The following is a 15777-nucleotide window of genomic DNA, read 5'->3' as shown; positions in this document are numbered from 1 at the left end:
CCCCGTTCCTACCATTATTATGAGCCGTCCTCCCGTTAGCAGCCTCCACTGATGCACAGGTTTCACAAGCTACAGAGGATATCCCTCATTTGGTAAATTATACAAAATATATCATATCAACAGGTGGATCTTTTTTTTCAATATACTTCTACCTAGCATTTTATGGACATAAACGACAATAATGATACATTTTGCCTTAAAATAAACAAATTGGTTTTGTAAACTAGGCTAAATGCACAACTCATTTCCATTTATTCTCATGGCTTATTGTTTTGATGGGATACGCACACAGAATAGATTGTATCTGTTTATTAGACAGCCTTCCCGCTAGCTTGCCATTTAGGCCTACTGATGAGCAGCATTTTGCACATGGGTAGATTCAGCACCTTGGAGAGCGCTTGTGCCGAAACGTTGCTAGGAGAGACTTGGTCTGAGAAACAAACGGATCGATACAGCAGTTATTTGATATGTAGCCTAACAGTGGCATAGTCCCCTGAGCAGACTATCACACAAGCGTGTTTACTTAGCCCATATACCGGAATCAAATACATTAGTAAAGTAGAAAGTAAAATAAGTATAGGCCTCACCTATAATTTATGGTGCTTTACAAAACCAATCAAATCATCCTGCTGACAAGATTTTCACTGCACTGCCATTTGGGTTGAAAAAGAGAAAACAAATACACCTCCAGCCCTCATGTTAATTGTTCTGTAGCCACCGATCAGATTTATTCCACAGATCAGAAACACCAATCTGACAGGTTCTTGGTAGGCAACTTAGCTGCATGTAGGCCTACCAGAGAGAGGATGCCAAAAGCTGGAGAAAACAGGAATCCTGCCAAAAAACGAAACAATATCACCTACAATAACCTATTGGAGTGGGTCTGAGAGAGTGGATATGGCTATACAGGCCTACTGAGAGTGGTTATACTGTATTACAAAGTCCAGTCAACAACTGGTTGTCCTCCATGCCATATCTTCTCATTGACTACAGTAAATTAACTTAGATAATCATGCCCTATAGTCTGGAACCTTGCCCCCTGTGCTTAATAACGTCAAGCCATTAAAACCCAAGTAGGCCTATAATGTTATAATAAAATAATGTAATGGTACGAGAAATAGGCTAGGTTGTTTAAAGCAACAAAGGATATGGCCATTCTGTAATCTTTTTGGCATATTTCCGTATGATACAATCCTCACTAAAGATGAAGAGAGACCGGTTGACAGTAAGACAGCTCTGCTTGACAGGGATGGGGTTGTAAATGGCCATTGTCCTGGCTCTTTGGGCCATTGATTGTTTGTACACCCTAGGGCCGCTTGGGGGGCCTGCTGGCCGACCTGCCCCCCTTGGTGGGCCAGCTTGACAGACCCCTCCACGCCGGTTGGATAGTTCCTCTTCGAATCGAGCCATTCTACAATCGCACAGATCTTACTGAAAAAATCCAAACTTAGACTAGATAAAAGATAGAGAAAAAGCATCACAACACACAGTTGTTCCAGCCACGAGTTCCTTTCGGTGTGTGTAATGTTCAAGAGAATATTCAACAAACATTCAAAAATAAAATGATTGTATTTTTCTTCAGATATTCTGTTGGCTGGTCCCCGCCTTGTTACTTCCCATACTTTCAATTGTCAAGATTTTCAAATGATATGAAACATGAAGGAGAAAGTTTATATTTCCATGTCAAATATTTGTCCATGGGTCTTCCTCTGGCTGAATGGCCACATATACGTAGCCTATAGCCTATCCCTTTTCACTGGGCTAAGCTTTAAAAACAGCCAGTTTACCATGTACAAATGTCGAGCAATAACAATTCGCATCATTCGCATAACGCATGCCATAAGGCGGGCTATGACTGCATAGCTCACTTACAATTAAGCTCCAAATAAAACAGATGCATGGTTCTGGTTTATCCTCCTCGATTGGTTTGCCATTGCGCGTTTAAGTTTTTCTTTTGTATTACCTTATCCCACGTTCCTTATGAAAACGAGGTGCCTCACATGATCCGTTCCAATAATCTTCCTATTAATTCGGGCACCGTGTAACGAGAAAACACAAGGTTGGCACCTCTGCTTCCGCTAAATCGCTCTCAGGCAATGTATAATATAACCACTTTCTCCAGCCACTGCTCCTTATGAATCGGCACACGTGACTAAAAAGACGCCAGGCTCCACCTGTATCGTCTCTGTATCCATAGCACCAGGGAGAAAGAGGGAAGCAGCTTCTCTCTCGTTTTTTTTTTACCCCCCTGAGCAGAATAATCACCGAAGTTGCTTGATAAATCGCATCAAACAATGCAAATGTAGAAATCACGAAGGACAACAAAAATGTATCATTATTCATTTTCTTTCATTCAATAGCATCCGCAATCTCCTGAGATGTGGTTCTGGCAATCCTCCCTCCCTTTCAAGTATTGCTGCGTTTTGGGTTATCATGACCGGGTGGGGTAGGCTACAGCAGAATATGACTGATGTTTATTCTTTGGTAAACGCTAAAGACTGAGCTGAAATCTGCCTTGTATAATGTTATTTTTCAATATGCAAAAATGAACAGCTGCTTATTGTCTTGCGTGGTGCTACACAGCTGCATGGGTGGGGTGAGGGTTGCATCAAATTCAATACTAGCCAATAGCCTACCTGTATCTCTATCATCGTCGCTGATGTCAAAACTGTTCAATAGCTAGAAGAACATGTACTACATATTATTCATGGTTAAAATAGAGAATTGGGCATGTTAAATAACATAACACAAAACTAGACAGTATCCTAGGCTACTGTAGGCCATCATTAATTGGCATTTGCTACCCCTAGCTTTCTTGTAAACTGGAATACACATCAACAAATATGAGAAATAAATCATGTTTGAAAAATGTACTTTATTACTTTACTGTGCACTTAATAAAAAGGAGACATGGAAAAGGTGAGCATTTGTTACAGTCTAGGGCTACCCTTAGCATTTGATTCCTGTCCGCAAATCTACTAAAAATACATTTTATATCAGTCTACGTTTAAAAAATGAGTCATAGCGGTGGTCAGGGGAGAGTGAGAGACCCCCACGGTGGCTGAGGGAGGACAGAGGTGGCATGGGGTAGTTATGATTGTGTTTTGGCAGAATGGGAACTAGACTGTTGGGCTGGGGATGGGCTGGCCACCCTCTCTAAGCTCTGAGCTCCCTGGGCTATGGCGGCTGACGAGTGTCTACACGTTGGGGAACAGCACTGGCAGCTGTAATACTTGCTTTTGACCTTCCAGAAGTGATCGCCATAATCAAACCTGAGTGGGGGAACACAGTGTAGCCATCAAAGCACGTGTTCATGTACTGGAGCCTTTTTCTTTAGCTTTTTGATTGATTATATAGCACAACATTAATACCACATAGAAAAGACACCTTCTATTCAATGATTGTCTTATATGTTTTGTGCCTCTCACCCAATCTGATCACCCGACTGAATGGGCTTGCTGGAGAAGAAAGCAATGCGCGGAAACCGCAGGTCCTGTTGCACGGTGAACACTCGAACTGCCAGCAGGTTAGGTTCACACAGGTGGTTTATAAACCGGCCAATGTTGCCAAAGAGTCGTGCATCAATACAGTGCACATCACCCACCTGCACAACAGTAGATGAAGCAATAAATACAATTATTATACATTTTATATGACAAGACGCCTTTCATGGTACTCAAAGACATCGTACATTAAAAGTAGGCCTGCATAAAGCAAGTGCAGTACGTACGATTGTAAAAATCTATTGCATCAAAGTAAAATGCCATGCCTCCAATCACTCACTCAATGAATCCAATTAGTAAAGGCTGATATGTTGAGCCCTCCTGTGAGGAGGTAGCATAGACAGTCATGAAATTGTCCATTTTTCAATATGCTTTAGTATACCAAATAGCCATCAAGCAAGCTAAAAGCTGAAGCAGCAGATGCCGTGCTGTAAGAGGAACAGGTATCAAAAGAACGTTGTCTCTGACATTGGTATTGTGTGCTCTTCAGCATCGCCCGTTGGTATACAAAAGTATAAAAAATGATGCCACATTAACAATATTACATTCGGAATACACCATTGACCAATAACAATGTGAGATTCTCCCAGGTGTCATTTAAAATCACCTCATTGTCCAGGGTGAAAAGGAACGAGTCATTTTCCCTGCCATCTGCCTCTGCATCAGTAATGATTTCACCCACATACAGTGGGGCAAAAAAGTATTTAGTCAGCCACCAATTGTGCAAGTTCTCCCACTTAATTTTCAACATAGGTACACTTCAACTATGACAGACAAAATTAGAAGAAAAAAAATCCAGAAAATCACATTGTAGGATTTTTAATGAATTTATTTGCAAATTATGGTGGAAAATAAGTATTTGGTCAATAACAAAAGTTTATCTCAATACTTTGTTATATACCCTTTGTTGGCAATGACAGAGGTCAAACGTTTTCTCTAAGTCTTCACAAGGTTTTCACACACTGTTGCTGGTATTTTGGCCCATTCACACACCCATTCAGTGTGTTTGTGATCATTGTTATGCTGAAAGACCCAGCCACGTTTCATCTTCAATGCCCTTGCTGATGGAAGGAGGTTTTCACTCAAAATCTCACGATACATGGCCCCATTCATTCTTTCCTTTACACAGATCAGTCGTCCTGGTCCCTTTGCAGAAAAACAGCCCCAAAGCATGATGTTTCCACCCCATGCTTCACAGTAGGTGTGGTGTTCTTTGGATGCAACTCAGCATTCTTTGTCCTCCAAACACGACGAGTTGAGTTCTTACCAAAAAGTTATATTTTGGTTTCATCTGACCATATGACATTCTCCCAATCTTCTTCTGGATCATCCAAATGCTCTCTAGCAAACTTCAGACGGGCCTGGACATGTACTGGCTTAAGCAGGTGGACACGTCTGGCACTGCAGGATTTGAGTGCCTGGCGGCGTAGTGTGTTACTGATGGTAGGCTTTGTTACTTTGGTCCCAGCTCTCTGCAGGTCATTCACTAGGTCCCCCCGTGTGGTTCTGGGATTTTTGCTCACCGTTCTTGTGATCATTTTGACCCCACGGGGTGAGATCTTGCGTGGAGCCCCAGATCGAGGGAGATTATCAGTGGTCTTGTATGTCTTCCATTTCCTAATAATTGCTCCCACAGTTGATTTCTTCAAACCAAGCTGCTTACCTATTGCAGATTCAGTCTTCCCAGCCTGGTGCAGGTCTACAATTTTGTTTCTGGTGTTCTTTGACAGCTCTTTGGTCTTGGCCATAGTGGAGTTTGGAGTGTGACTGTTTGAGGTTGTGGACAGGTGTCTTTTATACTGATAACAAGTTCAAACAGGTGCCATTAATACAGGTAACGAGTGGAGGACAGAGGAGCCTCTTAAAGAAGAAGTTACAGGTCTGTGAGAGCCAGAAATCTTGCTTGTTTGTAGGTGACCAAATACTTATTTTCCACCATAATTTGCAAATAAATTCATAAAAAATCCTACAATGTGATTTTCTGGATTTTTTTTCAGATTTTGTCTGTCATAGTTGAAGTGTACCTATGATGAAAATTGCAGGCCTCTCTCATCTTTTTAAGTGGGAGAACTTGCACAATTGGTGGCTGACTAAATACTTTTTTGCCCCACTGTACCTGCACAATAAAGAGAGCCTGCTGTGTATACTCTGTGTAATCACAACATTAAAATGAAGTGAAGAACTGAAAATGACAAATCCTGTTTTAACATCTGTTCATGACATCACAATTGGCCTCATGTCATTTGTATACCAAGACATAATCATAGTTATGGTTGGGCAGTTTTCCATACACTCAATAAAATACCTTCCATAACATTCCGGGCCTCACTCTGAAATAAAAGTTCCTTGATGAATATCCTGCAGTGCCCTCACACCCCAGCCCATCCTCTGGGTTTTATAGAGCTGCAGCCGAGCCCTGAAAACAGACAAGAGAAGACATAAATCCAGTCCAACTAACTCAAAAGACATACAGTGCAGCCATAGTTGATCAAGTGCACAGAGAAACTGATATTTTAATTTTGGGCTGAAACTGTATAACAAAAAGATAGACATTTCATTTGCTAATTTTCTTACTTTTTAACTCTGCGTTGTGGGGAAAGGACTCGTAAGTAAGCATTTGATGGGAAACTATACACCTATTGTATTCGACAAATAAAATGTGATTGATTGATTGATCAGATGATGGTGGGGTAGGGATGCCCAGTTACCGGAATCCATTCTGAACCACGCGGTTCCTACAGCTCCTCCAACAGACAGATGCTTCTCCTAGCATCTGTCAGCTTCTTATTGGTGTTCAGGGCCGCCCACACCTTGGAGTTGTAGATACAGCAGTCCAGAGGAGTCTCCCCCCCTCTGTTCCTCAGGTTCACGTCTGTTCCTCGGGACAGAAGCAGTCTGGAGGAGTAGATATCATCCCCAGCATGGCTATGGTCAGCAGCATGACTGCCACCCACTGGCCAGGCTTGCGCAGCCACTGTCTCTGGATGTGTGCATCTATGTGTGGACAGGTTCCTTCCATAAATGTGTCAAGGCTATACACCTACAACTGGTCTCATTGCAGGTTAGTGCGCTTATGATAAAAATTCCAGGTGGGATAGGCTATTGATAACAAATCATCATTTTCAAGAACAACCTGGTGTCATGCTGCAGCTCTGGGAGAACGGAGACTTACTGCTCACGTCACACATTCCAGTTGGTTCTCCCTGGCAGCGATATGTAGAGGTGAGTCCCCATGGACGTTGACTGCATGGAGGTCACATCTGCCATCAAGCAGGATCTGAGCGATGTCATCGGAGCCAGACAGGGCTGCCCAGTGGAGGCCAATGTTCTCCTCCTGAACAGGGATCACAGGTCAACGTGGAAAAACATACCCAGGAGCAATACCTTCCCCACACACCACAGAAACAACCTTGCATCTAAAGGCTACTGTATCTTGAAGATACATTGTTAAATTTTTGGGCCGTTTATGTCAAGTGTATCAGTAGACAGTACGTCATATACACTATACAAATGTTTTGAGGAAGAAATCATACTCATACAGACCAATTGATATGTTCTCCTTTACAAAAAATATAGCAGTTATGACTTAAGTTGTTAATTATTCTTGTTGTATGCGCCCAAGGTGACATTCTGAAGCATCCCTTTAACTTGGATTACACCATGTACTGTAGGTGAAACGTGCAGACTGGAACATTATGCACCCCATGGGATCCATCCCACTGTAACCTTGCCTGTGTCTAGCCTCCCCTCCTCAGACTGTGAGAACAGAAGGTAGGTAAGGTGATGGGATGTATAGTAGGGTGAACAGCATGCATCCTATAGAGTACTGACCTTGTCTCGGATGTTAACATCAGCCCCTTTGGAGAGCAGCAGTAAGACCAGCTCTCTGTGCTTGTACTCTATAGCCCAGGTGATATGGGTGCACCCACCATCATCCTGACACCAAGCACAACCAATCAAGTTCATTAAAGTAGACTAAAATTTTAACTAAAATGAACCATGAAAAAAACAAGTAAACTGAAATAAAATAATTAACAAAACCATTTTGAAAAACTGAAACTATACTGAAACTATTATTTGACTCCAAAATGAACTCACGGTTCAGTTGGATTTTTTTTGGGGGGGGGGGGGGGGGGGGGCAAAATCGAATGGAGTTTTCAAGCTTTTTTTCCTGATGGGGTTTTGAAGCTTGTGAATCTGGCGAGTTAAATTGAGATTAACTTTATAATTTAAAGGTAGATTCAGTGAGATGATGTTGCCACAAGCAGCACCGCAGATATTGGGTGCATTTGAGTGGTAAGGATAAATAGGGCCCTATAAATTCTGCGTTGCAAAGAATGTGGACGGAACCACGGAATCCAGACTTTAAAATGAAATCCAACAATATTTAAAAAATGTATTGATCTTAGTAGGAAATCAACTACATCTATTGAAAGCTGGTAAGGTTTTCCCAAAACACATCTCAATTAAATGTTAACTACGAATAGCCTATGCTTACCTGGCAGAATGATATCAGGATTATTTGCGACAATCCAGTGGCCATTTGTTTTGCAAACAATTTCTTAATTTTTGACGTCCGGGAAAAATGTATCTCCTGATGTATTTCAATCATGGCTGTCAAATTAGAACATCCAATTATTTAGAATGTCGAAATTCACATATTCACATTCCCGTATTACATACTCACAAACTGAAATCATAATATAATATTGAGTGTACATTGTACAATCGATTATTGACAGAGAGATTCAAATATCACATTGATTTGTATACATCCACTGAACACATAAATCATTCATTGGTTCCTGTTTTAGTCTTTGGTCAAGTTCAGAATGCAACACACTGTGAAAGGTGGCGATCGACTTGACAAAAGTCAAATCAAATCACATTTATTTATAAAGCCCTTCTTACATCAGCTGATATCTCAAAGTACTGTACAAAAAGCCTAAAACCCCAAACAGCAAGCAATGCAGGTGTAGAAGCATGGTGGCTAGGAAAAACTCCCTAGAAAGGCCAGAACCTAGGAAGAAACCTAGAGAGGAACCATGCTATGAGGGGTGACCAGTCCTCTTCTGGCTGTGCCAGGTGGAGATTATAACAGAACATGGCCAAGATTTTCAAATATTCATAGATGACCAGCAGGGTCAAATAATAATAATCACAGTGGTTGTCGAGGGTGCAACAGGTCAGCACCTCAGGAGTAAAGGTCAGTAGGCTTTTCATAGCCGGTCATTCAGAGTATCTCTACCGCTCCTGCTGTCTCTAGGGAGTTGAAAACAGCAGGTCTGGGACAGGCAGCACGTCCGGTGAACAGGTCAGGGTTCCATACCCGCAGGCAGAACAGTTGAAACTGGAGCAGCAGCAGGGCCAGGTGGACTGTGTGATCCACTTGAACACAACAGCTAAGTGCGTTGTTAAATGCTTTTTTGCCCTTCTGCTTCACTTTAGACACAGTAGATCTCCGCTAAACACAGAATCAAGATGTTATCAGTCTCTCTTTTACCAATGATAACTTCAGAACAAAGTTGACTACAAAGACAAGGTTGCCAATGTCTTTGAAATTGTTACCAACAAGCGAAGGACAAAAACCAAGATGACTGCAATAAAAGATAAATAGTATAGGCCTACATATTTCAATCATATTGAAATCAATTTCATGTTCAATCGATCGATTTATTTTTGTTCATTTTAGACTAGGCCTAATTTTTGCCTCAATATATTTATTTCATGTGCACAATGGATGTGCCTAATCTGTGATTTAGTGGATTATTATTATTTGGTAAGCATTAGAACAATCTGTCTCAATATTTGCTGCAATAGGTGGTGATATCTCTCTAGGCGGTGATCCTTCGTCAGTATTGTGAAGAAATTATTATGTTATGAGAAGATTTTAAGGGAGAAAGATGATCCGAGAACAGCACTGCCTTTCTTTCAATCCTATCAGTATCAACACACGCTCCAACAACGCATTTAGCAAACGTTCTCCCTGCATGTTCTTTTGGGAAGCGCATCTTCTGCCATTTTAGGAACAATGCATCTTTAAAACACTCGTAAGCCTAACTTCCATCCCTATCGGGAAAGCAGCCCCTGGTTGTTGCGAAAATTGACCCACTGCTACTGTTTGCTTGGTGCATCTGCGTAATCTCACTGAGTCTACCTTTAAACCCGAACCTATGACCTGACCCATCACTTTATGCATTGCTGCCCCTCAGTGGAAAGAAGTGACATCCCCAAAAATACAAAAAATACACATAATTGTCTTCTAGCCTCCCATAGGCTACTTTCTGTCCCTAAGACTGGAACTAAAACTGAATAATATAAAACTAAATAGAAATGTTTTTTACAAAACGGAAACCTTTATTTGAGGGGTAAAAAAAAAATCTGGATTGTTACCGATCTGTTACCGATCATACCAATCTGAAACGACACAGATTTTGTATTTAGACTCACGATTACACACAAAGGAAGATAGTTCCTACGCGATAGAATGCTCACTTTGTTTTCCAACTGATCTTGTGTCCTTTCTGACATCCTGTGAACACTGTTCATTGCTGCTCGCAGCTGCAGTGCCTTCAGAATGTCTTCACACCCCTTGACTTTTTCCACATTTTGTTGTGTTACGGGCTGAAATGTCTTAAGTCAATAGGTATTCAACACCTTTGTTAAGGCAAACCTAAATAAGTTCCGGAGTAAATAAGCCACATAATAAGTTGCATGGACTCACTCTGGTTTGTAATAATAGTGTTTCATACATGAATGACTACCTCATCTCTGTACCCCACATATACAATTATCTGCAAGGTCCCTTAGTCAAGCAGTGAATTTCAAACACAGATTCAACCACAAAGACCAGGGAGGTTTTTCAATGCCTCTCAAAGAAGGGCATCTATTGGTAGATGGGTAAAAAAAATCAAAGTAAGCAGACATTGAATATCCCTTTGAGCATGGTGAAGTTATTAATTACACTTTTGATGGTGTATCAATACACCCAGTCACTACAAAGAAACAGGCATCCTTCCTAATCCAGTTGCCGGAGAGGAAGGAAACCACTCAAGGATTTCACCATGAGACCACTGGTGACTTTAAAACAGTTACAGAGTTTAATGGCTGTGACAGGAGACAACTGAGAATGGATCAACAACACTGTAGTTACTCCGTGAAAAAGGGTTTGAAACCCCTGCTTTGGATTATCTTATTGCACACAATGTGAGAGGGCATTACTTACTAACAGTTTGAAGGCATAAAACTGCAAGGCAAAACATGGTAAATCACCTGGAATCATGACAACAGTGAGGAGCAATTTCAATCTCTAGCTTTCCCATTAAGGTCAGGAGTTTTACAATCCATTTAATATCACCCATAATATATTGAACATCCTAATGGGCAGACTGTTAAACTGTCTTCCAACAGCACTGACCTCCAACTCACCCTGCCAAAGCCTAGCTGATAGTACGGGTGAATTATGGATAGACGATTTCAACGAAGCTGTTAACATTTCAACTGGACCTGTTAGTTGAAGAAGGAGCAGAGCGTGGATGGGTAACTACTTGACAGTTGACCTGTTCGGATGTCTTGGACAGGAGATGATCCACTATGGTGTAATGTCCCAGTATAGCTGCCAAATGTAGACAGGTGGAGCCCTTGATATCCTGAGAGGAAATGAAGATCAAAATGTTATTCACTGGTTTTGTTCATGGCTGTTTAAAAAAACACCCTTTTTCTCCCCAATTTTGTGATAACCAATTGGTAATTACAATCTTGTCCCATCGCAGCAACTCCCCTATGGACTCGGGAGAGGCGAAGGTCGAGAGCAATGCGTCCTCCGAAACACGACCCTGTCAAGCCGCACTGCTTTTTGACACATACACTGCTCACTTATCCCGGAAGCCAGCCGAACCAATGCGTCGGAGGAAACGTACGCTGGCAACCAAATTCAGCTTGCAGGCGCCTGGCCAGCCACAAGGAGTCGCTAGAACGCGACCGGACAAGGAATTCACAGCCAGCCAAACCCTCCCCTAACCCGGACGATGCTGGGCCAATTGTGCGCCACCTCATGGGTGTCCCGGTCATGGCCGGCTGTGACACAGCCTGGGATCGAACCCGGGTCTGTAGTGATGCCTCAAGCACTGCGATGCAGTGCCTTAGACCACTGTGCCACTCGGGAGGCCCGAAACACAGACCTTGAGCTGCTATAGCATGTGGTTAATAGTTTAAGACATGTGTCATGGACATAACACAGCTTGATCACTTTACATCTACAGTACACCAGAGGTCCAGCTCATTTAGCGAAATGTCTGTGTTACCATCTTATGAACGGTAACACAGCTGGTGGGGTTGACAGAAGATCATGGCCTATCTATGGAGGGGATCAATGAACTCTGCTCCACACACTGACCTTATAGCTGACCGCTGCCCCGGCCCTCAGCAGGTACTTGACCGTGTCCAGATGGTTGTTGTCACAGGCGTCCATCAGGGGGGTTCTCTGCTCCTCATCAATAATGTCCAGGTTAGCTCCAGCCTGAGCGGGATGGGGAATCAGAAACCTTTTACACCTGTATGCTTGCACTGTATAATAGAGTGAAACTCACAGCCCTCTGCACTGAAAACACAATGTACTCACGAAGCACTGTCAATATTGACCCCGAAAAACAAATACATTTTCTTGGCGTGAGGGACAGGAATGCAGCAGAGCTGCTAACTTAGTCATCTGCCACACTTGTATGCCAAGTGATTCTAATGTGAAGAGAGAGCCAATACCTGCTACATGTCAGAGTACATCTCCTCACCTGGACGAGCATGTGACAGACCTCCTGGTTTTCTTCAGCTGCTGCAGCATGTAGAGGGGTCCTCTTGTTCTGACGGTCCATCAGGGTGTTGGGGTCTTTTCCATCCACTGGAACAAAGAGGTAAATTGCCTTTTGAGTCATGTTGACAACTTTCCCCCCGGGGACAATAGAGTATACCGTGAAAATAAAATTAAATCAACAAGTTGTTTACTTTTTCATTCAAGTTCAAATATTAGAAGAGGGTTGCTCCATGTAGGAACGAACTAGGCATACACATGAAACCTGGAGAGATGTGGCATGTTCTTACCCAGCAGATGGATGACTTTCTGGAGCTCCCCGTGATGGGCAGTGATGTACAGTTGCTTCGTGTGATATTTCACATTCTTTGGCCTCATACTAAATACCAAAAAGAGAAATCTAGCTACAGTACATCACTTGGTATGCAGCAGAAACATCTGTAAGGGTGCCTATTACAGTCATCATTGACATGAAACAGTAATGACTACGGACCCACTATGTGTTCATTATATTGTATTATCTCATCCAAATTGCTAAAAGTCTAAGTAATGACTTTAAAAATAGCTACATTTTAAACTTACTTTTCCTCATCCAGGGCCATCAGGATGCTCTCCAGTGACGTTTTAGCTGGTTTCTCTCCATCACCTAAAGGCCCTCTCTTCAGGCTAGTACAAGACAGCATACAGCAATCATTACCATTACATATTAAGCTAAATACCCAAGAAAATGATCAATGCTAGCACTAATGCAGAGAGAAAGAGACACAGATTAGGATAGAGTGAATCAAATTGAGAATGGAAGAGTAAAGTCTAAATAACCTGTTGTTGGGGGAGGTGTCCAGAGTCCTCTCAAGCTCAGTGGTCTTCTTAGCCCTGTGAATGAGGGGCCTGGTGGACACAGCAGGAACAGGGGCCACAGGGGAAACAGCTGGCACAAGAGGAAGTACGGGCTCGCGTTTGGGGGCAGTAACAGGTTTGGGAACAGTGACTTCCTGGGCCCCGGTGGGATCCTCCCCACAGTGGGGACAGAAGCTCTGGGCCTTGATGACTGAGGCACAGCCACTGTGGAAATGCTGAGAGATGCTGCCATACGGTCTGTACTCCATGAAGGTCCCCTGCATAACACATACATGATTAGTCAGATATTAATATTAAAGGCAAAGCAGAGTGCTTTCACTAAATAAAGTGGACATGAGAGACAGTGTAGAAGAACAGTCTTCCCAGAAAGGAAGATGACTCACCCGGATGTGGCTTGGTAGAGACAATACTCTTTCTTTTAAGGCTTGGAGGTAGCTTCATGGGGGAGGGGGCCATTGAGTTTTCTATCTACATGCCTGCCATGCTCAACTCTGCTCCGTCCCTGTTAAAACGCTTTAGAACAGACTCTAATGACATCGGACACCAGTCATCATTTAAAAGGACAACATTTCTTGTTCTGGGTTAAGATGAACATTACCTTCAGTGCTGCTGGATTGGAGGCAGGTTTGCCCATAGTCTTCCATGCAAACCGTGTCCTGGCTGGAGAGTCCACAGATGGAGAGCTATGAGTTTGTAAATCTGAGATCCCTGCTGCAACAGCGTCTCTACCATTGTCTGCAGGGGTTTGAGGGGTTTTGGTCAGTTTATGGGCTGAACCACCTGTCCTTTGAGGGTCTTCTCTTGCTTGCTTTTTTCATGCACAGTAAAACCATTGGAGCCAGTGACAGAGCCATGAACTGATGTCATCTTGGCTTTAGCATTTTTGTTGACCTGCATTTTAGCACTCAGAGCCATCTTCGCCCTGGCCCCTGTGGGTGTCACGGGGGGGGGGGGGGGGGGGGGGGGGGGGTAGACCTGCCTCTGATTCCTGACTGACTCCCCTACTCTCCATGCTGTCCTGGAGGAATCCTCTGGCCTCTCCACACCAATGTCAACAGTTTCAACTGGAAGATTACAGCTGTTAGTCCCATCAAATAAGATGCCACATTGATCACATTCACACACTGTTAAGTGGGCAAGTGGTAGTTGTAAATGAGGCCAATGTGAGAGTGATTATAGCATAGATAGAACTCACCAGTCCCTCTGGGTCTGGGGGCGGCGCGGCGTGGCGTTCCTTTGTCAACGTAGATCTCTCAGCAACTACCTCACTACCTTAGGGTCGCACCTGGCAAGCTGAGAAATATCACCAAAATCAGGACAATCCCATTTGACATTTCAGCACAGTTCAGTATCTCAATCGCAGTACCTGTGCCTACTAGTTAGTTTTTCACCAAACTTTAACAAACACAAGTACTTCTCTAATCCATGTTTAGTACTTCTACAAATGATGCTGTACTACCAGAACCCATCTTTCAAATCCGTAATCTACATCTTTACAAAAGGGTTGTGTAAAACATTGAGGAAAACAAAACAAAACAAAAACAAAGCTTAACCTTACGACCACACGCACATAGGAAAGCACTGAAAAGACTCCAAAAAGTACATGCCAAGTACAAGTAAGATCCAGAAGTTGGCCCTTGCAAAGGTTTAGGCAAGAAAGTAGCTTTGTACCTGCTTTCTCGATGGCCTCAGTTGTTGAGCCAGAGTGGGGAGGGGGGGGGGGGGGGGGACAGAGCACACTGCTTCCCCTTCCTTTCCCCACTCGTACAGTTCAGCTCTATTGGTTCCATCTGCACAGCCCAGATGGAGCATGCTCAGTCAACATATGTGGCCCCTTTCAGGAGCAGCAGTGCATGAGCCAGCCAGAGTGTGGCACAGCAGTACTGCTCCACAAAAGACCTGTCACTCTACAGCCACATTAGATACAGGGGAAAAAGCTATGTGAGAATGCCGTTCATAGACTACAGCTCAGCATTCTACACCATAGTCTCCTCCAAGCTCATCACCAAGCTGTGGACCCCTGGGACTGAACATCTCCCTCTGCAAATGGATCCTGGAATTTCTGACGGGCCTGCCCTTGGTGGTGAGGATAGGCAACAACACCTCCGCCACGCTGACCCTCAACACGGGGGGCCCTCCGGGGTGTGTGCTTTGTTGCCTCCTGTACTCCCTGTTCACTCCAACTGAGTTGCCACGCATGACTCCAACACCATCATAAAGTTTGCTGACGAAACGAGGGTGAGAGGCCTGATCACCAATGGTGATGAGACAGCCTACATGGAGGAGGTCAGAGACCTGGCAGTGTGGTGCTAAGACAATAACCTCTCCCTCAACGCCAGTAGGACCAAGGAGCTGACCGTGGACTATGAGAGAAAGAGGGGAGAGCACGCCCCCATCCACATTGACGGGGCTGTAGTGGAGCGGGTCGAGAACTTCAAGTTCTTTGGCGTCCACATCACCAAGGACTTAACATGGTCCACACACATCCGCACAGTCATGAAGAGGGCACGGCAGCGCCTCTTCTCCCTCAAGAGGCTGAAAAGGTTTGGCATGGACCTCCGGATCCTCAAAAAGTTCTACAGCTGCACCAAGGAGAGCATCTTGACTGGCTGC

The 15777-nt window shown here is 43.6% G+C and overlaps 1 protein-coding gene and 1 pseudogene across 1 annotated transcript in view; both read right to left on the bottom strand.

Annotated features, from left to right (window-relative positions):
- Nucleotides 1–2208, bottom strand: part of LOC109895754 (voltage-dependent N-type calcium channel subunit alpha-1B) — a 139378-nt gene extending 137170 nt beyond the window's left edge. Inside the window, exon 1 of the mRNA XM_031830253.1 lies at nucleotides 1151–2208. Within this exon, the coding sequence (XP_031686113.1) occupies nucleotides 1151–1410 (260 nt within the window). The 5' untranslated portion in view covers nucleotides 1411–2208. The remainder of the gene's footprint in view (nucleotides 1–1150) is intronic.
- An 883-nt stretch (nucleotides 2209–3091) lies between these two features.
- LOC109894878 (histone-lysine N-methyltransferase EHMT1-like) lies at nucleotides 3092–14079 on the bottom strand (annotated as a pseudogene).
- Between the last annotated feature and the right edge of the window lie 1698 nt (nucleotides 14080–15777).

The sequence above is a fragment of the Oncorhynchus kisutch genome, linkage group LG8, assembly GCF_002021735.2.
Source record: "Oncorhynchus kisutch isolate 150728-3 linkage group LG8, Okis_V2, whole genome shotgun sequence".
NCBI classification, from domain to species: Eukaryota; Metazoa; Chordata; class Actinopteri; order Salmoniformes; family Salmonidae; genus Oncorhynchus; species Oncorhynchus kisutch.
The sequence above is the reverse complement of the archived record's forward strand: the minus strand, read 5'-3'. Positions and strand labels throughout refer to the sequence as shown.